Raw genomic sequence first — 23,632 nt, 5'->3', positions numbered from 1 at the left:
ATGATATGTATATTTTCAGAGACACTTTCTCTTCATTCCCATGAGCAAGTTGTGCCTCTGCCCTAATAAATCCTTACTATCATCCCATTATTCTGGGAATGAAGTGATAGCACTGACAAATTGCAGCAATTGGCCGAAAACAGTCAGCTTCCACTGCATGAAGCAGGGTCAAAGGTCCTGAGGCTGTAGATAAAGATTTGTTCCTACCTTTAAGACTGAGGCAGCAAATATACCTTTAAGGGAAATATTTCCTTGCGCCTACTTTCCACAATATAAAATATAAATATATAAATTAAAAATATAGAAAAACTTATCTCATTTTAACTATGCATGTTAAAATCTAGGTGTCTAAGCTCAGCAAGTATAAATCAGCAGAGGTCTGCCGGCTTCGCTCTCTCTTTGGGGGCTAGAAGCTCAGGTGGTAAAACATCAGCTTATTGGACCTACTTTATAGCATGGTACTGTAGTAAAGAGAAGTCGCTTGTTTAAATAAACATTACACAGCAGTTTCCCAGGTTATGTAAAGACAAAGGCTGAATCAATTTATATTGGCTTCATTATCTCATTAGCCAAAACTACTAAATTTTGGGCACTGTCATAAATAATTCACATAAGCTCCTTTTACTAGGTTTTTCTGTGCTGTCATGGAAACAATATAATTTCTTTTAGTATGAATAAAAGATTCTTAATATTATCTTTGTAAAGGATATAATTTGGAACCAAATTTAATATGGGCATGTATCCCTTTTCTATTGTTTTTATACCATCATTTTGAACAAAGAGGAAAGTAGAGGGTTGAAAAAGAAGGTGCAGACTTTGAAAGATTTGTGTTCCCTTCCTGACATTGAAACACAATGCAAAGTGAGCCAAGTAGGTGTAAACTTCAAATGGTTCTTCTCTGTCTGAGGTTTTTTGTTGTCTGAGGCTCAGTGCTCTGCAATTCAATATCCACAGGATTTCCCTGAGGTTTCCTTCCCTTTAGGAGGGTGTTATTTTTGCTTTATTTTGCAGGTCATATTTTTAAAAACAGGTATATTTTTTGGATGTATTCTTTCATATCTGTAGTTAGTAGCACTTAACTGTAGCTACTGAGTAATAATATTTCAATAGTGCTTATACAGAACAGGTATCGGGAGTTTATTAGTGCATGCATGTAATCCAAAGCCCATGTGATGACTCTGTGTTCATTTTCCTCCTTGTCCTTTTTCTTATGGCTTCTTTCAGGTTTCCTTCATGCTTCTACAGCAGAAAAGCTAAAATTCCAGTTAATTAATGTGCTTGAGATTATAAAGGAAGCTTTCCAGACTAGAATATAGAACAACCTGTTACAATTGCATCAATGTTTGTCACTTCATTATCTGATTTAGTACTTGTATAGGTGCATTCATACTAGCACCAACACATGCTCTAACACAGACGTGTCCCAGGCAGGGTTCAGTCAGCCTTAATCAGGTTTGAACAATTAAGTGCTCACTAGCACCCACCAGCTCAGCTGCAACAGTGCTGAGAAACTGGATATTACTTTTGCTAGTGTGAATATAGCTGAGAATGCTCCTGCTTCGCTTATATAACTGGTAGGCAATACCTTCTTTCTTGTTTTTCAAAGCAGGAGACTGGTTTCAGAAAATTCAGTCCTTTTTTTTTAACCTATTATTATCATTTATTTGTAGTAATGTGTTTTCCAGCTGAGTCTAGGACCTGTTGAGGACAAAATTATATTAAAAATTAATAAAACCCATTACCTGTTACTTTGTTCCATGTAACTGTTGTAGCACATTTCACAATTGTTCCTTTCAATGTTATCTACCCCAGGAAAGGAAGGGAGAGCCATATATCCTCCTTCCTCTTCCCCATTTATATGTGCCCTGATGACAAAGGGGTGATGTGACAGAAACTTAAGAGAGCAGAGGGGAACTAGCATCCCTACTTAGAGCCTTTCTGAGTGTCTCGGTAATGAATTGTGGCAACTGTAAGTGGTGTAAAGCCCACTTTAAGTGGGTGTAAAGCCCAGTGGAAAAGAGCACCCATAGCTAATACATAGGAGGTCTGGTGCATGTTCACCACGCCCGCATATCTGCAAAGCAGTGCCCTGTCTCAAGCACAGCAAGATGGGAATGTGTTGCATATGAAATATAGGCTCTTTCAGCATGTGAGAGCATGGTGTGAACAGCTTCATGTGTTTTCCACTTATCCCTAGGACCACAGGAAGAGCAGGGAAAAAAAAATGTGTTTGCAATATTTTTACTTGCAGGGACTTTAACTTACAGGTCTGATTAACCAAGCATAAAGTTTTCAGTGCCTCCACCTCCCTGAATATGTATGCACATGCAAAAATACACCATAGGGTTTCAAGAAGCTTACATTCACAGACTGACGAAAGCCTCAGAGACTTCCAAAGGAGGCAGTCTGTGCACTTTTTTCAACTAGGTGATGCTAAATATGTTTGTACTTTAAATGCACTTTAAACAAGTGAAACACGGCTGTAGGTGGCTGTGGGGAGCCTTTGTGCTTGTATAAGGGTGTATTACAAACATAGTGGGTCCTGGAATGTAATGAAAATCGTGCTGCCTCCAAAAAGAGGTTTTGTGCTTACAGCATGAAATATTCCAAGACGTCAACCTTTTTTTTAGTTTCATTAGTTTTCATTCCTTTCCATGTATCCTTCCTCAAACTGAACAAAAGCAGTTCATAGAATCATAGAAATCATAGAATAGTTTGGGCTGGGAGGCACCTTTTGAAGGCCATCTAGTCCAACCCCCCTGCAGTGAGCAGGGACATCTTCAACTAGATCAGGTTGCTCAGAGCCCCATCCAACCTGACCTGGAATGTTTCCAGGGATGGGGCATCTATAACATCTCTGGGCAACCTGGGCCAGTGTTTCACCACCCTCACTATGAAAAATTTCTTTCTTATATCTAGTGAATCTACTCTCAGTTTAAAACCATTACCCCTTGTCCTGTCGCTACAGGCCCTTGTAAAAAGTCCCTCTCCAGCTTTCTTGTAGGCCCCCTTTAAGGACTGAAAGGCTGCGATGAGGTCTCCCCGGAGCCTTCTCCTCTCCAGGCTGAACAACCCCAACTCTTTCAGCCTGTCCTCAGAAGAGAGCTGTCCCTTCCCTCTGATCATTTCTGTTGCCCTCCTCTGGACCTGCTCCAACAGATCCATGTCTTTCCTGTGCTGAGGGCTCCAGAGCTGGACACAGGACTCCAAGTGTGGTCTCACCGGAGCGGAGTAGAGGGGCAGAATCACCTCCCTCGACCTGCTAGCCACGCTTCTCTTGATGCAGCCCAGGATACAGTTGGCCTCCTGGGATGTGAGCGCACATTGCCAGTTCACGTCCAGCTTTTCATCCACCAGGATCCCCAAGTCCATCTTGGCAAGGCTGCTCTCAATCCCTTCATCCCCCAGCTTGTATTGATACTGGGGGTTGCCCCAACTCAGGTGCAGGACCCTGCACTTGGCCTTGTTGAACCTCATGAGGTTCACAGGGACCCATTCCTCGAGCTCATCAGGTCCATCTGGATGGTATCCTGTCCCTCAGATGTATCAAATGCTACACTGAGCTTTGTGTTATCTGCGAACTTGCTGAGGGAGCACTCGCTCCCACTGTCTGTATCACTGATGAAGATATTAAACAGTACTGGTCCCAGTACAGACCCCTGAGGGACACCACTCATCACCGATCAACATTTGGACATTGCGCCATTGACCACTACCCTCTGAATGTGACTATTCAACCAATTTGTCATCCACCAAACAGTCCGGCCATCAAATCCATATCCTTTTCTTGTCATGATATCCCTAATCGTAGCTACTTTCAGATCAAATCTGATTTTGGGGTTGGGAGTTATGGTACTGTGTATTTAATTCCAAGGTTCTCGTTGCATTTGTTCTCAAAGTAAAGGCAAAAATTATAGTCTTTTCTTTAAAATGTCAAAGTATAATCATAAGAACAGTGATACCTTCTCTAGCAAGAAGTTATCTCATTTGTTTCAGTTATTGCTCAGTCATGTGCCTGGCTGTCATTGTTAGACATCATATAAGCACAGAACAACAGTGATAAAAATATCTTTTATTGCCATAAATATATATAAAAGAGTCATGTATTGGTTATTGAAACGTACATCAGGAAGATTCATATTTTGACAGAAATATGGTACTGCTTGTGCTTTTATCTTTTGCCCAGGGGAGAGTAAAATAGGTACACAATAAGCAATTTTGATGGCCTCTCTTCCATTTTGGAGACCTGTTATGGTGTGAAGAGGGTCGTGGATCAAAGTTTGAATCTTTTTCACTAGCAGAAATTTTTTATTATGTTTATGAGGAAAATTTTCTGTGTTCCAGGATCCTAGAAAATGCCTGGTTTGCGAAATAGATTTAGGGGTTGGATTATAACTCACGTAAAGGACACTTTCACATGTACAAAGATACATTTCTGATCTCTTGGAAAAAGCTGACAGCGTATAGGACAAGATATGGTAGATGAAACAAATAGCAATAAATGTGTAGTGTATGCATATATGTATACATGAATTGTGTGTTGTAGGACAAGAGGAAAATAAACTTGTTTTGTTTAGCCAGCATTATGTTATGTTTTCGGATAGCTGTATTTTGTATGTTGCAAGCATCAGACATTGCAGTAATGAAGGTTTTTAATATGTTTCCAGGATGCCAGTGCAGAAAATTTTCTGAACTTGAATTTCTTATGATTCCTTAGAGCTTTTGGCTTTCTCACTGAGCTTTAATCCACATCTGTGTCTCATGAACTTTAATGCACAACTATAGAAAATCCCTCACTTTTTCTCCAAGTTTTTGGTTGATTGCAGAAGAGATTTTATTTTTTTCTCCTTTTTAAATTTTTTTTAATAATTTTCTTCACTTCTTTAGAAAAAACGTTTAGTGTGCACATAAGAAAGTGTCATAAAAAGGTGTGGTATGAAGGCATTGCTTATCCAAGTGGCAAGAGATGGAAGCAAATGTGTCACAGCTTCCCTGGCTGCTCTTGCTGAGACAGCCAGGGAGAAGGCCCTTGCTCAGTAGAGGGCCAGCAGCCAAAAAGGCTGAAAAAACAGAGGAGGAGGGAATACCCAGAAAAAAAACATAAAATACCCAGAAAAGGCTCTGATGGTGCAGTTTTCCTCTGCCTCTGAAATCTTTCTTCTCATCCTGATGGTCCTTCGGTGATGGAGATAAAATGTGGCATTGGTAGATGAGAAAGTGTGGCAGCTCCAGGTGGAGGTCTGGGGCTGACAGGGACATAAGTGCCCGTCATCAGAGTAGGCAGCGCAATATATGAAGTGCATAGAGGGAATATGGTGTGCCCCTAAAAGCAGCTGTAGAAGCGCATTCGGTTGCAGTTAGTCCGCAGTGTCTGAGCAGATATGTTTAATTGCATGGCAGTGTGCAGTGATCATGGTCCCTTCTTGCTCACAGGTAAGGTTTCTGGATGAGAAACGGAGGGGGGACATACGAAGGGTTTTTCCTCATCTTGTCCCTGACTTTGGGAAACAGCTCAGGCAGTTACTTGACATTTGACACAGCTCTACTGGGTTGTGGCAACTTGTCTGCCTCAGGTAAGTTGGGATTTAATTGGACTTGAGATGGTCCATAATTATGTCCATACATTCAGAGTTTTGGTTAGGTGAACAGCAAGCTTCACTGTAGTTTATTTCTTCATGACAGATGTGTATTTCTCTTACTTCCTATTATAATAGACCAAATAATGATCTTCCTAGATCATTGTGATTTGTTTCTTTCTGTCTTTCTTCCTTTTTCCTTATTTTTATTTTTCTGCCTTGCTCAGCTTTGCACTTTGTATACTTGGAGGCCCACAGAGGACTTCTGATGTACTTGCTCCTAAATGAAAATACAGCCTTATAGCCAATTTGTTTTCCCTATCAATCAGTCTGAAGAGAATAGTGCTCTATCTTGTTGATCATTCTTGTGTAAAGCTCATGTATCACTTCAAGGATTGTCTGGCTATTGGGTCTGTCAGTTTGCTTCTATCACCATCCAAAAGCAAGGACCATGAGCCCATAATATTAATAGTCAGAACAGGAAAGATATATTACTATTCTTGTTCAGGTTAGTCAAAAATCATGATTGAAAGAATGCTACAAAAATGCAGTACTTAAAGGTAAAAAGATGTTTGACAGTACCTGGGGGAAAAAGAAAGGTAATTCTAGAAAAATTATGACATTCTGTAATGTGGTTTTCATAATTTATATCAAGGTATCTGTGTGGGTAATCTCTTATGTATATGAATTATTTTCCTCACATGAGTAATTTCATCAACTGAGTAATTACACTGACTTTAGAGGAACTGTTACCGTAAATATGAGTCAAGTTACTGATGTTTAGTGATCTAAACTAAAAAAAAAAAACCACACAAAAAAAAAAAAAACCCACAAACAACCACAAAAACCCCAAAACTAATTAAAAATTATGGGTTTAGCTTCTTTTCCATGAAAAAATACCATTGGAATCTGGGCTTAGACTAGAATAGTTTCAATACTTCTTTTTGCCAAAGTTAAAAAGGTCTTCATTTTCCTTTAGAGCATATTTTGGTAAGGCTATTGTTGCTTTCAAAAACTTAAAATGCAGAACTAATTTTATTTTTAACAAAATGCATGTTCTTTTTCCTTTTCTGTAATGCTGAAATCCTCCTAAAGTTCTCTCACTCTTTTAACTTTTCTCCATCAAAGCTTTCCAATTTATTTTTAAAAGATGATAGCAAGGATGTAATTTAAGCCTCTTTGTCCAGTAAGCCAAAAGAAATGGGCAACTGTTCCACAATGAAAAATAGAGAAACAATTCTTAGCAACTTAATCTTCATAAATTATTAAAGAATTCTATAGAATGGCTCAAATTATACTATGTATGTTAAATGCTGACATTTTTCTGTTTTTCTTATGATTGCAACCCTTGCCTCTCCTATAATACCTCTGCATTTTGTTTTTAATACCTTAAAGCAGAAGTGTGTTAGAATACGTACCCATACTTCATGGCTAGAAAGTTTCATCTGCTTCTGTAAATGAACACGTGTTGACCACTTTTGCTATTCTTTTGCTAATAAGTACTTTCCAATCTGTTAGGATCTGTCCTATATTACACCTGAGCTGATGTCCTAGTTGCAGCTGTACTTCAGGTGTGCTTGAGGCTACAGTTATGGCACGTTTGTATCCCCAATGTCTGTCCTTCAAAAAAATAGATGCTGCTTGGACACTTAGGATCCAGATGCAATTACTGTGTGGAACAAGCTTTTAAACCAACATCAAAAATCAGTTGAAAAAAATTTACACACTTTCTTTTTAGGGCTGGAATATTATTTAACCTGTATCAGTTTCTGCTGAGTTGTCGTACTTCTGTTAGCTTTAACCATTAGCAGCTATAGGAACATGGTAATATACGGAGTACTTTGTATTCACCTTGGCTCTTATTTTGTTAATAACTTTCAATGATATATATGAAGGATTTCAGATGTAAGGTATGCAAACAGATGTCTGGCCAGCAGTTTTTGGGGAGAAGCTGAATCTGTGTTGCCTGGTCAAAGTTGGGACGGACCTTGCTTATCATAAATACGTTATGGTAATATTAAAAATCTTTAGATTATGGCTTAGGTTTATGTAGTTGACTGGCTGAAAGTAGAGTAATACCAGAATTTCCCAAAAGGTAGAGGTACTTTTATTAGGAAAACGTAGAACCATTATGAAAAAAGGCTGCTGTTTTGATCCATGCCTGAAGACTGAATCCTTGTGCAGATCTTCTGGGCTTGCAATGCCTTTGGACCTTTAGTAAGAATGATCCATTTTATTGATCTGTTGTGAAGCACAGAAATCAAAATGGCTGATGGACTTCACATTTGATATTGCAATTTGGTGCTCAGAATATTTTCAATATGTTTAGAATAGATTTTGTCTATTCTACATACATGTACATGTGCTTTTGATAGGATTATTTTCATAGGGAGCTTCAAGCCTGCAGCCCGTTAGAACTTTTTTAAGCTGCTCCTGATTCTTGAACTCCTATTACCAGAAAAAAATGCTTTCAGCCTGCTTACTTGGAGAGGAGCTGAATGCTAAGTTTATGTGCAAGTCAGAAATGCAGGTTATCTTGCTTGAACCTCTGCCACTGTTATTTTCTACAGATACGTGAAATGACAGGAGAGGCAGCACCATAAAACTGAAGAGCAAAAAGAGCTGATGGCTTTAGTGATATTTTGTCACTTGAACAGTGACCTTCATTAATAATGCCTGTGACAGGAAAATGAAATACTTTCTGTTTCAGTAATGTCAATCTGACGCCTGGCAACAAATGCTTTTAAGGCAGACAGTGAAGAAGAAAAAAGAGTTATATTCTGTACTGTATGACGTTTAACATTTTCCCTGCTACACAGTCAGACTAGATCTTGAGTTTACTAAACCATACTTCTGTATCACCAATAAAATACACAACATGCTGCCAGTATAATCAGGGCTGGATTTTCAAGGCACTCAACTTACATTTAAAAACCTGGATGGAATGGGCAAATTTTCAAAAAGACTCACCATCCTGCAGCCACTGTTGAGGAAAATCTGGCTAACATACAGATGCTGAACAATTCAGAAGGTTTGGCCCTAAAATATTCCCTTAATACTCTTGGAAAAAGAAGGTGAACTAAGCCTTGCATTTTCAGGTTGAAGACATAAATTCATTCTATATGTTTAATAGTTCTCCTACTTAAATTGTTTCAAACCTTTAAAAACAACAGCACCCACACCGAGTGTCAGAAAACAATCAACTAAAATAGGCCAAATTGACTATTTTAAATTTAATTGGTATATTTATTTTTTTAATTAATTTGGGTTGCTGGTACCTGGGACAGACAGGAAATTTTTTATAGAAATTGGTTTCTATTAAGAAAACAGGTATTTTTTCTTTGGGTTTTTGGTTTGCTTGCTTTTAAACAGTAGCAAGCTAAAAGTATTTCTTCAAACTACGAAATAGCTTTCTGAATCAGTGGCCCTGTTCTGTATTGTTGTTCTTCACTTCCTTCAAGTTCTTCCTCAAACCCTGTGTTTTTCACCCTCTTTCTGATAGTGGTTTCCATCCTAACTAACTTCTTCCTAACTAACTTCTTCTATCCTAACTAACATTCTTCTTCTCATTTAACCTGGTGTAAAGCAAGAGTAACTGCAGTACAGCCTGTAGGATTACCCAGGTATAAAATCAGATATGGATGACAAGAGCAAGGTTATTTTAAAATACTATCCTTACATGATTCCTTTATAAGTTTTATTTGAATCAATGTCCTTTTGCTGAGTGCAGTCAACCCATACTAATGCACACTGGGAAGGAATCTTGTGCCTTACAAGTGTACTTTTCTTCAGTCTTAACTGTTCACTGCCTTACTAAAGTGATGACTTTGGTTAATCGTGATTCTCAATTAGAAACATTATGTATATGTTTCCATATTGACAGCAGGTTTAAAGAGGTAGTAAGTATGAATTTTGCATATTTTATATGACCTATCAAAAGTGCATATGCTGAAATTATGACAGATACTATTTTATCATCTGTATTTTTTCCCTGCAGCCTCCAAAGCTCTCTTCACTAACCGCCTAATTACATAACAGTAAGGATTGGCATAAACCTGCTGGTATCTATAAAGTCTGCAAAGGGTTAAAAGTAGGAATTGAACTTTCAATTTTGCTTAGAAACATAAAGTAGGTTTGTGGATAGGATAAATTTGAATCTATAAAAAATCTTCATTCACCCCCAGATTTCCCTGTGTGGAGAAATTCTGGCCTTGGTGAAGTTAGTTACAAAGATGTCAAAATCAGCAAGGCAATTATTTTCCCTCTGTTGTAGGACTTGTCAGCAACCTTCAATCTAGAGCAAGCTTGCTCAGAGGGTAGCTCCTGAATGTGTTTGAGTGTGGGAGGCGTTGAAGTGTTTAAAACAAACACCACACTTAGCTGGAATCAGAGATTTCTCCCCTTAATCCATACAGAGGAGGAAATTTTGAGTCTTTCACGTAGTTTTAAGATTCTTAAGTTTTATTCTTCATCTCCAAAGGTGATGACAACCAGTTTGACTCAAAGCCTGCGTTCAACCCAAATACTCACATTTTCTGCTTAGATTTCAGACTTCCAAATTGAATTCAGCTTTAAAAAAAAAAAAAGGTAACAGATAAAGAGTGGGAGATCTTCAGGCATCAATTTTGTACTATCGCTATGAACAAAATCTAGTTATGTATAAAAGAGATTACAAGAAATTCTTAATAAGAAAGGAAGGTACAGACGATTGTACAAGAGTAACGAATGTGAATTTCTGAATTTACATGAGGCTTTGAATCAGTTTGAAATAAGCAGTTTCTAGGTGGGAGGTACATTATTGTTCACTGAGATTATTCTACTTTCTAGCAACTGTTTTCTAGTGCAGGTATTGTAACATGCTCATGGTTCTGAGTTAAAGCCAGGCAGTTTCAGAATAGATCTGTGGTGTTTTTGTTGGGTTTGGTTTTTTCTTTCAGAGTGGTTATTAGAAACACTTTTTGCAAGGATAATTGGAATATAAATCAAAACATAAATTTGGAAGTAGCAAAATCAACTGTAAGAATAAAATAACCCTTAAAATGAAAAATGCTTAAATTACTTACAGGTATTGTTTCAAATCTGTAGTCTCTAGGTTGACTGAAGAGGAAGATGCATTGTTCTAAATTGCTATAAAATAAATACATTACTAACTTTTCTAAATTATGAAGTAAATTAACAATTTAAAATGGCCATTTCTACCAGACAGAATGCATTTTTATTATGCGTTCTCAATAGAAGCCTATGGTCATGGTCACTGAAGTATTAATGCTAATTTTATTTACTTTTTACCCTTTTTTTTAAACATTTAACTGTTGACTTGTTTTCTTTAGTGTGGGGCTGATTTCTCTACTTGAACTGCCTCCACCTCTTAAAATCTTAGGGCAAGGGAGATGAAATCTTCCCTAGAGCTTGACTTGTTTCAAACATAATTAGAATGGCAAGCCAAGTCAATACAAAACTAGCTGTTTAGTGGAATAACCCAATTCTTTTCATTTAAAAGTATCATCTTCTGAAAAAAAGGGGGAAACTGATCGAGTAGTTCAACTACTTTGTTCTTTTTCAAAGAAATGCACTCTCATGAGACAAGCAAATGAGGCTGTGTCAGCCATCTCACTTGTCCTTAGGAGGAGACTAGAAGACATCTTCCTCCTCCCTGCTCCCCTCCTCCTCTCCCCCCAGCAAGTGCTGTAGAAACTTGCTTTTTAATCCTTGGTAACTAGGTGACTAGTGGCTTAGGGATTTCTCTGTCAGCTTTCACCCAATGTATTCTGGTTTTGCTTAGAAGGAACTTGAGGGAAAGGAGTCCCAGAAAGGGATGATGCTCCGTAAGAATATAAATAAGTATTGCCATGTGTGATTTTTTTTTTTTTCCCCTCAAGAGTGGAAAAGGGTAGAGATTAAAATTAGATTCCAAAAATATTGCCTTCAGTGAAGAAAGATTTTTATGAGCTTTAGTTTCTGGTGTGCAAGAATGAGCTTTATAAATCAGCAACTGATTTCCCTACTGAGAAGCTCAAAGGCTAAGAGCAGAGACACGGAAATGGTCTTGCTGTGGCACCAGCAGGAAGAAATGGTACAGATAACCTGATAAAATGGTGGTGGTTTAATGAACTATCAGCTAGAAGGAAAAAAAAAAAAAAAAAAGGAGGGGGTGGGGGGAAGAGCTTGGAGACAAGCTCAGGATTTCCATGCACAAGTCCTGCATTATTTAACTTAGTACGACATACTACATAGTACAACTCCGTGCATTTACCTTTCCAAACTTCAGATCAGTTAAAGCAGTCTTCAGTTTACCACCTAACTTTCTTAGGTCTGCCTGTGCATTAGCTATTTAATAGCTTTTAGCTTCCATATTTTGCTTTGCATACCATTGCTTGAGGAGCCATCTATACTACAGGAGACTGCTCTAGGTGCCCAAACTAGTCAAATCACATCTCTCCAGTTAAAGGAAATGTTAAGAAATGACCTCTGACTCCTCCTATTTGTTTGGTGGTTGGGTGGGTTTTTTTGTTTGTTTTGGCTTGGGTTTTTTTGGGGGGTGGCTTCCTGTGTCACACATGTGTGCAGAAAACCTGGTTTTTATCACAACTTAGTGATCAACAAATTGTTATGTCCCTGGGAGAGAGAATTAGGTTGAGGCATATATTCTCCTATAAAACAGCAAGTGGTGACTCCAAGAGGTTGATCTATGAAAAGACATGGGCAACAAATCTAGTGGTATTGGACGAAAGCAATGTACCAGTCTTCCAGCTGGAAGAGTGCAGTTCAGATTACAAGACCACATAAATGGGACATATTGTAGACAGAGGATGTTTGGAAGAGTTTAGCAGGGAGTTTGTGTCCCAGCTCAACTCTTGGGAAAACTAACTTTCTAAACCACTTTCTAAATTATTTCAATACCAGCCAGTTCCAAAACAAGGGATTATGCAATGCCATCTGTTAGCTTTTGTGAAAAATCAAATGCAAAATATGGCTTGATCAGTGGTAGTCCAGCAGAAAGAGATTCACAGTCACTACCACAGCTCCTGGTGGAGCAGAAAATCAACAGGAAGGCCCACTCTAGTTGGAGACATTTTTCTTCAACAATTTGAGAAATGAGTCATGGCATCTGGATGGCTAGTTGTAGAGCAGTCCCAGTTGTAGCCCAGGACTCTCCCCTGTCTTTCGAACAGGAGACACTTGAGAAGGCAATGTTCGATATGGATCTTTCTATCCATGCAACATTACTGCTCGTTAGATGATTGCAAGACTTGTCCAGTTTGTTGCATATGTGTGGAGATGAATTTTGAAGATCCAGAACAGTTTTCCTGTGTTTCCTTTGTAAGGGTTCTGATCTGTATCTTGTAGTTTTGGTGCATGCCTTTGGGCCCATATCGATAAGGAAGAAGACATGTAGAGAACTTTTTATGTCATTTTCCACTAAGTTACATGCCCTTTTTGTTGGGAAGCTATTTGCTTTCTTGCTTATTATTCATATGCAAAAAGCTTGCATGCTGGCACTACCACTGCTTTATTTGCTTTAGATTGTCTTGCATTTAGCCCATTTGAAGGTTTGAGCATGAACAATAGAAATAGGTGGATTAAATTGTCAGGCTCTTCCAAAGATTCATAAGTTCTGGAGTTACTGCCAATGACAGATGGTTTGTCCTTGTTCATCTCTTGTCTTCTTCACAATGTTTTTTTGCTCTCTGCAAAATCTCCCTTGATGTCTAGTTGAATTCTTTAGAAAAAGAAAATTATTTTCTGCTTCATCCATGTTTTTGCTCATTGGTTCAATAGCATCCATGTTTGACTAAATGGAACACCTTCCTCATGAAACAGAAGTTTGATTTATTTCAATAGGGTGTTAGGAGAACTGTTGGAGTTTGACATGAATGCATTTCTAAAGTTACAAAGAGGTTAAGAATGTTCTTTTATATATATTGCAGTGGATTTCTGTGACTGTGTGTGGCGCTGCATACTCGACAGGCTGTATCCTTTGCTGCAGGATTTATGCAACTAACGACACAATGTTTTCAAATACTCTAGTATGAACTTTCAGTCTAAGCAGTGGTTGAGTGGTGTCATTCTTTAACCCCAGCCAGCAGCTAAGCACCACACAGCTGCTCACTCACTATCCCCACAGTGAGATGGCCGAGAGAATCAGAAGGGTAAAAGTGATAAAACTCGTGGGTTGAGATAAAGGCAGTTTAATAGATAAAACAAAAACTGTGCGCACAAGCGAAGCAAAACAAGGAATTCATTTACCACTTCCCATGGGCAGGCAGGTGTTTGGCCATCCCCAGGGAAGCAGGGCTCTGTCATGCATAACAGTCACTTGGGAAGACAGATGCCATCACTCCAAACATCTCTCCCTTCCTCCTTCTACCCCCAGCTTTATATGCTGAGCATGATGTTGTGTGGTCAGGGATATCCCCTTGGTCAGCTGGGGTGAGCTGCCCCAGCTGTGTCCCCTCCCAACTCCTTGTGCACCCCCAGCCTACTCGCTGGTGGGGTGGGGTGAGCGACAGAAAAGGCCTTGGCTCTGTGCAAGCACTGCTCAGCAAGAAGGAAAACATCCCTGTGTTGTCAACAGTGTTTTCAGCACAAATCCAAAACATAGCCCTGTACTAGCTACTGTGAAGAAAACTAACTCTATCCCAGCCAAAACCAGCACAAATGGGTAGAGATTTTTTTTTCATTTTTTCCATAATTTCATGAAGTCCATTTTGGAACTGGCCTTCTGGCTTTCTGCTTTGAATCTTAGTACTGGAGAATTATATGATATGGCATTAAAAATAACCGAATACTAACAGCCTATAGATGAAAATGCTGTATTTGGAAAAATCATTCTTTGAAGTTGTTGGCTATATTGGCTGTCCTCTACTTGTTCTCTCACACCGATTTAGTTGGGTGAGACAGGAATGTGTGAGTTGCTATGGGCATTAGACTGCAAGGTTGCAGGTCCCCAGTTTGTACTGGATTTCATCCCCTTATGTATATTCCTGCACAGCAGAGGTGCTCAATGGCACAGCAGAAATGCCATCTCAACAGCACAAAATGCTTTTTTTAGTACTGTTTCAAATATTTACTCCTTCAGTAAATAAAAGGTCTGACCTGCGCAACAGTTGTTAAAGAATTAATAAGTTTCTGCTTCTTTTAGCTGCTGCTAACAGAGAATCACAGAATCACTAAGGTTGGAAAGGACCTTCAAGATCATCAAGTCCAACCATTAATCCAGCGCCACCATGTCCCCTAAACCATGTCCTGAAGCGCCACATCCACACGTTTTTTGAACACTTCCAGAGATGGCGACTCCACCACCTCCCTGGGCAGCCTGTTCCAATGTTTGACCACCCCCTTGGTGAAGAAATTTTTCCTAATATCCAATCTAAACCTCCCCTGGTGCAACTTGAAGCCATTTCCTCTTGTTCTATGGCTAGCTACCTGGGAGAAGAGACCAACACCCACCTCGCCACAACCCCCTTTCAGGTAGTTGGAGAGAGCGATAAGTCTCCCCTCAGCCTCCTCTTCTCCAGACTGAACAACCCCAGTTCTCTCAGCCGCTCCTCATAAGACTTGTTCTCCAGACCCCTCGCCAACTTCGTTGCCCTTCTCTGGACACGCTCCAGCACCTCAGCATCCTTCTTGTAGTGAGGGGCCCAACACTGAACACAGGATTCAAGGTGCGGCCTCACCAAGGCCGAGTACAGGGGCACGATCACTTCCCTACTCCTGCTGGCCACACTATTTCTGATACAGGCCAGGATGCTGTTGGCCGCCTTGGCCACCTGGGCACACTGCCGGCTCATGTTCAGCCAGCTGTCAACCAGCACCCCCAGGTCCCTTTCCGCTGGGCTGCTCTCCAGCCGCTCCTCCCCAAGCCTGTAGTGTTGCATGGGGTTGTTGTGGCCGAAGTGCAGGACCCTGCACTTGGACTTATTAAACCTCATACAGTTGACCTCAGCCCATTGATCCAGCCTATCCAGATCCCTCTGCAGAGCCCTGTTACCCTCCAGCAGATCAACACTCCCACCCAACTTGGTGTCATCTGCAAACTTACTGAGGGAGCACTCGATCCCCTCATCCAGATCGTCAATAAAGATATTGAACAAGACCGGCCCCAGAACAGAGCCCTGGGGAACACCACTTGTGACCGGCCACCAGCTGGATTTAACGCCGTTCGCCACAACTCTCTGGGCTCGGCCATCCAGACAGTTCTTTACCCAGCGAAGAGTAAACCCATCCAAGCCACGAGCTGCCAGTTTCTCCAGGAGAATGCTGTAGGAGACGCTGTCAAAGGCTTTACTAAAGTCCAGGTAGACAATATCCACAGCCTTTCCCTCATCCACTAGATGGGTCACCTGGTCATAGAAGGAGATCAGGTTGGTCAAGCAGGACCTGCCTTTCATGAACCCATGCTGGCTGGGCCTGATCCCTTGGTTGTCCTGCACCATTCATCACAGTTAAGAGAGCAAAATATATTTGGAAGCACAAAAGCAGCCATATCAGGTTAGCAAGACTGTTTCAGTGTCTTATCTCCAAAGGTGGCCTTAAGCTAATGCCTGAGGGAGCTGTAAGAACAGGGTACGCATATATGATACTGTTTCCTAAAGCTCTCCCAGCCAGTAGCTGTGTTTAGCTTGAGAGAGCTTTCTGCATTGAGTATAGCTTTGTGTGTTTAGTAACGCACAGCTGAATTCTTGTACAGTTTCCCCTAGAGGAAGTGCGAACAGGGAATTTGTCAAATATGTGCATTGTTTTCTTTGTTTTGGAAAGGGTCAACTCTCCTCCATTTAATATCTGTGTAGTATTTTGGTGTTCAGCCCTCATTATGAATGCACACTCTAGTTTTTCTCAGTTTTAGCTTAAGAGGTGAGCTGCATAAACAATAAGTTCACCTGTCTTCTGTCTTGTATGGAAATTTCCAGTCTGTCCCTTGCCTTTCAGGAGTGCACAGCGCTGCTTTCTGTCACAGAGCCAACAGGACTGGCGGATGAATCTGAAACTTGCATTGCGTTCAGATGTTTGGGGTCTTGAAACCCCTACCTCCTACAGACCCCCGTCAAGTTGTTTTATTGCTTCTAATATACAGGATATCAGATTTCTTTTTCATTATTGTCCTTATACCTTTGCAAGCATTATTTTTTACATTTGTTATTCCCTGGCACAGAACACAAGTTCATGCCAGCTCGCGTGATATGCATGCATATGTGAATTTCAACCAGAAAAAGATCATCACTCAGATAACAAATACATGTTTTCACTTTCTGAACATATTAGCTATAAAAACCTTCTACACAACTGCATTATATATTTCTCTTGAAGCTGTGTTATTTGTGCTTTTAGGTTGTGATCAATTTTAGACAGAACCAGCCATGTTCTTTTGTTGGTTTTTTTTTTTTACTTTAATCTTTTTTGTTACAAGTGAAAATGCAGTGCCTTTTTTAAGTAAACAAAAACAGCAAACTCAGTACATAGATAAGGGTGTTGAGAAACATTGTGTCATGACTGTAAAGGCTTGCTGTGTCCAAGTAATGACTGTTTTTCTGACAGGTAATTGGATCTAGGTTGTGGTGTTGTTGGCTTTAGATTTTTCTTTTTGACTGATTTAATAGAATCTCGAACTTGTAAACTTGTGCTTAATAACTGTTGATCAAGAAAATCTGACTGTCAGGTGATGCATATGATTACTGTTAGTGTTTGAAGAAAAATTCAGGGTTGAACAACCTTTTCCTTCAAGCATCAAAACTGAAGGTTTACATAGTATTGTATTTATTTTCTTTAAAACTGTAGCTGTGCCTGTGCATTCTTCTACACTGAAAAACGTAAGCGACACGATAATTGGAAAATATTGGAAGGCTATTAACGATGATGATAACAGTAGAGAGCCCTGCAATTCATACAGGCATAGTCATAACGTGCACTGCCCAACTTTAAAGTCAATTAAATGGACAATATAGGCCATACTGGGAGAAGATATGTTCAGAGATGAGGGCCTGAGATGCAACATCCTGATCCTGCTGAAATAGACAGCTCGTTTGTGAGTGATATCAGTGGAACTAGAATTTCATCAGGTAAGACTGAATGGCCCAAGGCTGAAAAGATGGCCTTGAAATCCTAGTCTAGTGCTGAGTCCCAGTTTGCATATAAATCTATATTTCATTGAATAAAATGTAAAAAAAAAAAAAAAAAAAACCAAAATAAAAAAACCACAAAAAAAACACAAAAAACCCCTAACAACTTTCTCAGGACATCATCTTAAAGCCATCTTTTTAAGCAAACATTGTCAATATTAGAATAAGCTTTAGGTGGATGGGCTAAGGAAGATGCCAAAAAGCAGCTTCTGGCAGACTGAAAGGGAAAGTGAATTCTTAAATCAGGGGTTATTCGTAGCTCATCTAAACTTGGAATATATTAGTTTGAGTGTCTCTGAGTACATTACAAGTTCATCTCAGTTTGACATAAGCTTTTTGCAAATGGCTTTAGTATTAAGTAGATTCATGAATTCATAAACTTTAATGGATAAACCATGATCTTTCTGCTGGGGAGTTTCGACTGTAACTAAAAAATGGATGCATTTCATCTTATTATTTGCAAGTTGTGAATAAATCTGTTACAGGTAGCCTGAGCTGTTTGAAATAATATGAGTGACTTGTGAGACTAGGAAGCATTTTCCAGAGTCTGGCTTAAGTGGTATGTGAGCTGTACATAATAGAAATGGTGACACTTCGAACCATACTCTGTTGAAAAGGCCTTGTCTAATTGAAATTTGGGAGCCTGGGCAAAGTAGATACACAGAACCAAGTATTTATAAAAGAACTAAATAAACTGAATGGTTTTAATGGAAGATAAAGTGTATTAAAATCTGGTCAGCTAAAGCTTCAGGCACAAAAAGAGTGATCAACTCCACTTCTACTGTGTTATTAAAAACTGAACAGAAAATGTGAATTTTCATTTTGTAGATTCCCTCATTCTGAAGTTTTGGTTGACTGCCATTTTGAAGCAAAGAGCAAGCTTAGGAGTCCTTTGTGGAACATAATTATCATTGTCATTCTCCTAACACCACTGGGAGTCTTGACTCCAAGGGCATCCCTCTGACAGGCTGCCTCAGAGTGAGAGGAACCTCAGGAGACCTCATCGTGAGCAGAGTAGTTAGGGCAGAGCAGACATTCCCACTGGGACATCCTGGAGTCAAAAGTTAGGAGCGACAAGTTGCCAGGAAGCTGACAAGAAACCAGAAGGTGTGTCAGGTGTGCTGCTTTTGGTTGGTTGGTTGGTGGTTTGTTTTTTTAAATTCTGCTTGCTTTCAGCAGAAATATATGTAGATTGACTAGCTGAATTGTTTCTGCTTCAGTAAGGTGTTGATTTGTTTTGTCTTGTCTTATGGAAGATTTAAATGGCATTGCTTACGTTGTAAATGGCATAGACTTCCTGTGCTTGGGAACTTTATATAAGGAGCAAATGTTTCCCTGAGAACTTTGTTACTATTATGTCCTTTTTTAACCTTCCTCTGTTCCTGGATGTGTTTGTCTTCCAACTGGTTTGATATGAGAGATCTGATTAGAACGGCCATGCTCCAGTTCAAGCATCCTGGCTGGGTCTGTTGTGATACCTCCTATCACTTAGTTATTCAGTTTCTATCCTGTTCCTTTGTGTGCCATGTGGATGCCTACTGTGGAGAATGCACAAAAATGTCAAAGCAACATGACAAAATATACTGTTGTCAGCACAGAGAAAGAGTAGTGAGTCTAAATTCCATGTAAAGCGAAGACCCTGATTCTTACTGCTAGTAGTATTGACATTTCCAGGAGCACATTAACAGCTATGGCTTTCATTTCCCCTCATTTCTTATTGGTGCTGTGAGAGTTTCAAATAAGTCAGTTTATATACTGTTGCTCTTGTTGTTTTTTCTAGTCTTTCCAGATCAGAATTTCCAATCTTGCCTATCATTCTAGTAAATAAGCAGTGATCCCAATTTTAATGGCCTCTGAATTGACAATGAAGGTTATCAGTATGGGGCCTTTTGCTGCTCTTAAGGTTTGTGGCCAGTTAAATTGTTCTTTGACCATGGCACAGTACAAATTGGAATCATCCTTCGCAACCAACAATTTGTGTTGGCCATCACTAGAAAGCCAAACATGACTGCTGTGCAATGGTCCAGATAATAACAGCCCAGCACTAGTCATCTACTTGAATGCTAAAACATTGTAAGTTCCAAGGCTTGTTTCAATTTTTGTCTTTATCTTTTTCCGGGATTCAACATGGTTTTAAGTATCCAGTAGTTTTGAATTGTAAATCAAGATGAGCATGGTGATTATACAAATAAATAGGACTAATTTGGTTTTAAAACTATTTCAATGTCAATGCTAGTTCAATTTCATTGAGGAAAAAGAATGTAAAGGTGTCCAGCCTTCTCTGTAGTTTGGTTCTGCCTCCCTCCTGTTGATGATTTCTTTCCTAGCTAATGAAAGCAGACCAAATGTATTTTTTCCCCCCTTTGCTTCCACTTCAAAGGTGAATCAAACATGACTCACCACAAAAGTATAGTGGATTCAAGGAGGGAAAGAATAGGGCTCAGTGAAAGATGAGTTAGGAAGTATGTTTTCAGTCCAGCACGGAGGCAACTCCTGGAATAATTTTCAGCAAAGGAAAGGAGAGGTTGCGTAGGAGGAGTATTAGAGGCCCCTTATGCGTGAAGCCTGGGGCAGGCCATCATTCATCATCCTTGTGACAGCCCTCTTTTTCAAGAGAAGCCTTTCCTCTCCACTCTTTGCATTTCTGTGAACCCCAGCATCTGTGGTGTGGGGTTTTTTTGTTTGGGTTTGTTTTGGTGGTTTTTTTTTAATTCACAGTCTTCCAAGGTAGGTGTACACTGGAAAAGCCTTGGAGGCAGGAGCTACAGAAATCTGACAAGAGTTACTTGATATTCATTTTCTGCCTTTCTATTTGGTCCCTCTCAACATATAATATTAAGGCAAAAATGATTTCATTTCCTCCTTAGTCAGCTGAAACATATTCTCTTTTGTGATACCAGCAATGAAACGTTTTTTCCAGGTTTAATTAACAGTCAAATAATAACACAAATGCTTTTGCAGAATTTTGCTAAAGGTTCTCTATCCTCAGTTGAATAACAAAGGTCTTCAAGAGCATGTGCTTCAGTTTTAGTCATTTGCAGAGAGCATCCATTTAATTTTTTGTCTTGCTTTCACAAGCAAACTGACTGATAGTTGGTTTGTTCTCTATTTCAGGTCGTGGAGACTAATTTGGTTGCTTTTGACTGTCACTGGATCATTATAAATGAGGTAACTGTCAAGTGAACATTGCTGTGAATCATGAATCCTGTTTTCAGGCTTACTGAACATATTCATGCTGATCTTGAATTTGCCAACAGGAAGCCGTAGCTACAACAAAGTCCAGGCATGCTGGGGGAGTGGATATTGCTTAACAAAAATAGAATGACAAGTTCTTGGACTTTGCTGTTTTGTCTTGTGTATTTTAAACAGAAGTCCTTGAATGAATAAACGGAAAATAAAATGAAAAAAACCCTTTCCTTCTGAGTATCTTGAGATTTCACATTTGACTTGAGATGACTGTTTTTAGAGGATCTTTTCAAGGTCTTTTTTCATATGTAATCTTTTGTAGTGTATTTTGTTTACATTGTTTTATATTAATAATTTTTAAAAATAATAATAATAATAAAATCCTATCTTTCCCTTTCCTTTAAGAATTCCCCTAGAATTCAGTCATGGTTGATACCCAAACCTATTTATATTAGTGGGAGGCTTTTTTGTGGACTTCTGGATCAGGTCATGTATGAATGTTCATGAAGGGGAAAAAAGCAAGAAAGTTAAATTGTGATCCTATTCTTAAACTGTGAAATAGGTTCTTCCATGAACATTTGTAAGATAAAATATGAAAAATCAAACAGTGAAGTAGGTTTGCATATAAAACACTGAACAATGCAGTTGTTCTTAGATTTGATGACATTCAGATTTTTTCCTTTGTTTCATGAAAAGCAATTTAGGTCCAGAACAGCTGAATTCCCTGGAAAGATAACTGTCCCCTAACATGTAGATTATGCGACTCTTGTATATTCTCAGGATAAAAGGTTGCTTGGAGATACCGCATATAAATTCCAGGTCTACTCTCTGGATTTACTGTCCACTTCTGTTTTCGTACTTACTTACTCGATTTTCATTAGTACAGTGTGCCAGTAGTGAGGTAATTTAATCCAAAGCACTTTTTTCAAGGTTATAGTAAGATATAACATTGTTGCAGTCGGATTGTACTACTTTGTCCTACTCATTTAAACCGGTGGACTTTTAGCCCATTTTCCCTGGAGAAAATTATGCCTCAAAGTGCTGTGAATACAACTCAAGTCCAGCAGAAATTATTGATTTGGATTCTGTGTTGCTCCTGACCAGTAACATGTGTGTTTTCCAGCACCGAATGCAGCCTTGCTGGTTGAGAACCCAGCTTTAAGCTACGGACAGTTGCAAGAACAACCTCCATGCTTGCTTTTTCCTGTCAGATTAAACTAGAATTCACTTGCAGTGAGTGGAATCTTGAAGTAGAGTGTTCATCTCTACTCTTCAGATATTACACTATTTTAAAAAGAGCATTAACTAAATCTAAAGCAGTCCACCATTAACCTCTGTATCAATAGATTAGACAACAATTTCTTAGGCAGAACCCTATTGGCTCACTGTTCAAGTTAAAGATACTGCCACTGGTTTTTAATTTCAAATGTTACTTGAATTGGAACGTTCAAAAGAAGGTGCTTGCTTTTAGCTGTGTCAGGTCCTCCACCCTCAAAAAGCAAAATAAAACTGATGATTCATTCCTGATGCACATGCTTTCTCTTTGCTTTTTATTGAGAAATTAGTGTGTCTGTGGAAAAAACATCTGCTTTCTGAGCATTGTTGTTTGCACATTGCAACAGATTACACAGCAGAGCAATCAAAGTCGTTAGACTCTAAACTGTATTCTCCATTCCAAAACTCTTTCTCTGGACTGTGGTCCGAACAGCTAGGAGAGCTGAATGATGTACGTAGAGAAACATACATCGTCCCTTTTGTAGTCTTGTATGTGAAATGGGTGAAAGTCGTGATTAGGTTCATTCTGACAAACCGTGCTGTAAACCATAGTCATTAAAATCTCTGTATCTCATTCGGTCATTCTAGCTGCTGTTTTTAAAAAAGGTGAACATGTTTAATGCCATCTCAGCTTAATCTGCTTCTGGACCTAAATCCATACTTCCACTTACTTTACAAGCAACTTACTTGCAAATCTGTTTTGTTTCAGAATGCTAATCATCTCAGTATTTTGTGGACACAAACATGAGATGAACAATAAATAAGTTTTGTAGACAATGATATGGAGAGAGTAATGTTTTGCCCTAGTTTTCTTTATCACTATGTTCAAGTTACAACAGAAATGTAAATATTTCCAGACTGATGAATATTGCATAACATTACTTGCTTATAGCAACATTTTACCAGTTCAGTAATAAGATCACAGTGCCTCCACTTTCGCAGTGCAATATTTTGAAACGCAGTGATTTATGGGTCTCTTACTTGTGTGGTATATAAAATATCTATGTTCACATCCAAGTCCATTTGATATGGTTGTCCATTAGCTGTTGATGACCACAGTACTTCCATATGACTGTGAAATGATCTCAGAGCTCTGCCTGTTTTGCTGCTTACATAAATCTTTTGTGACATCTTAGATAACTTAGACATCTGTGTTTGTGTGCTTGTATTGGCTAAATCAAATTATCAACTAAGTAACTGTAAGTCTGCTTCTCTGGCCTCCTAATTTGAAAATCTAAGATGATCTGTTGCAGTGAAAATACATTGTTTTGCAAAATCCACATATGATTCAAATAATTCCTTGCAATGAGATACCAAAATAAGCTGGAATTCTCTTTCCTTTTCCATTGCTGTGCCAAGGGCATACAACACACTTACTGAGTATAGTAATACAAAAGGAAATACCACCTTCAGTTTTGTGATCAGGAATCTGCTTAGGCTTTGTGGGGTAACATCTGTTATTTTAATTGCTCACTTTAA

General features: G+C 39.1%; 1 protein-coding gene across 2 annotated transcripts in view; it reads left to right on the top strand.

The window, feature by feature from the left end:
• Positions 1-23,632, top strand: part of GRID2 (glutamate ionotropic receptor delta type subunit 2) — a gene marked incomplete at its 5' end in the record, with an annotated part of 737,620 nt that overhangs the window by 482,271 nt on the left and 231,717 nt on the right. For both annotated transcript variants that reach the window (XM_081999455.1, XM_081999454.1), the window contains one exon: positions 20,807-20,860. In XM_081999455.1, coding sequence (XP_081855581.1) covers positions 20,807-20,860 — 54 coding nt within the window. The remainder of the gene's footprint in view (positions 1-20,806; positions 20,861-23,632) is intronic.

The sequence above is a fragment of the Phaethon aethereus genome, assembly GCF_964289735.1.
Source record: "Phaethon aethereus genome assembly, chromosome: 4".
Lineage (NCBI taxonomy): Eukaryota > Metazoa > Chordata > Aves > Phaethontiformes > Phaethontidae > Phaethon > Phaethon aethereus.
This window is presented reverse-complemented; position numbering and strand designations above follow the sequence as displayed.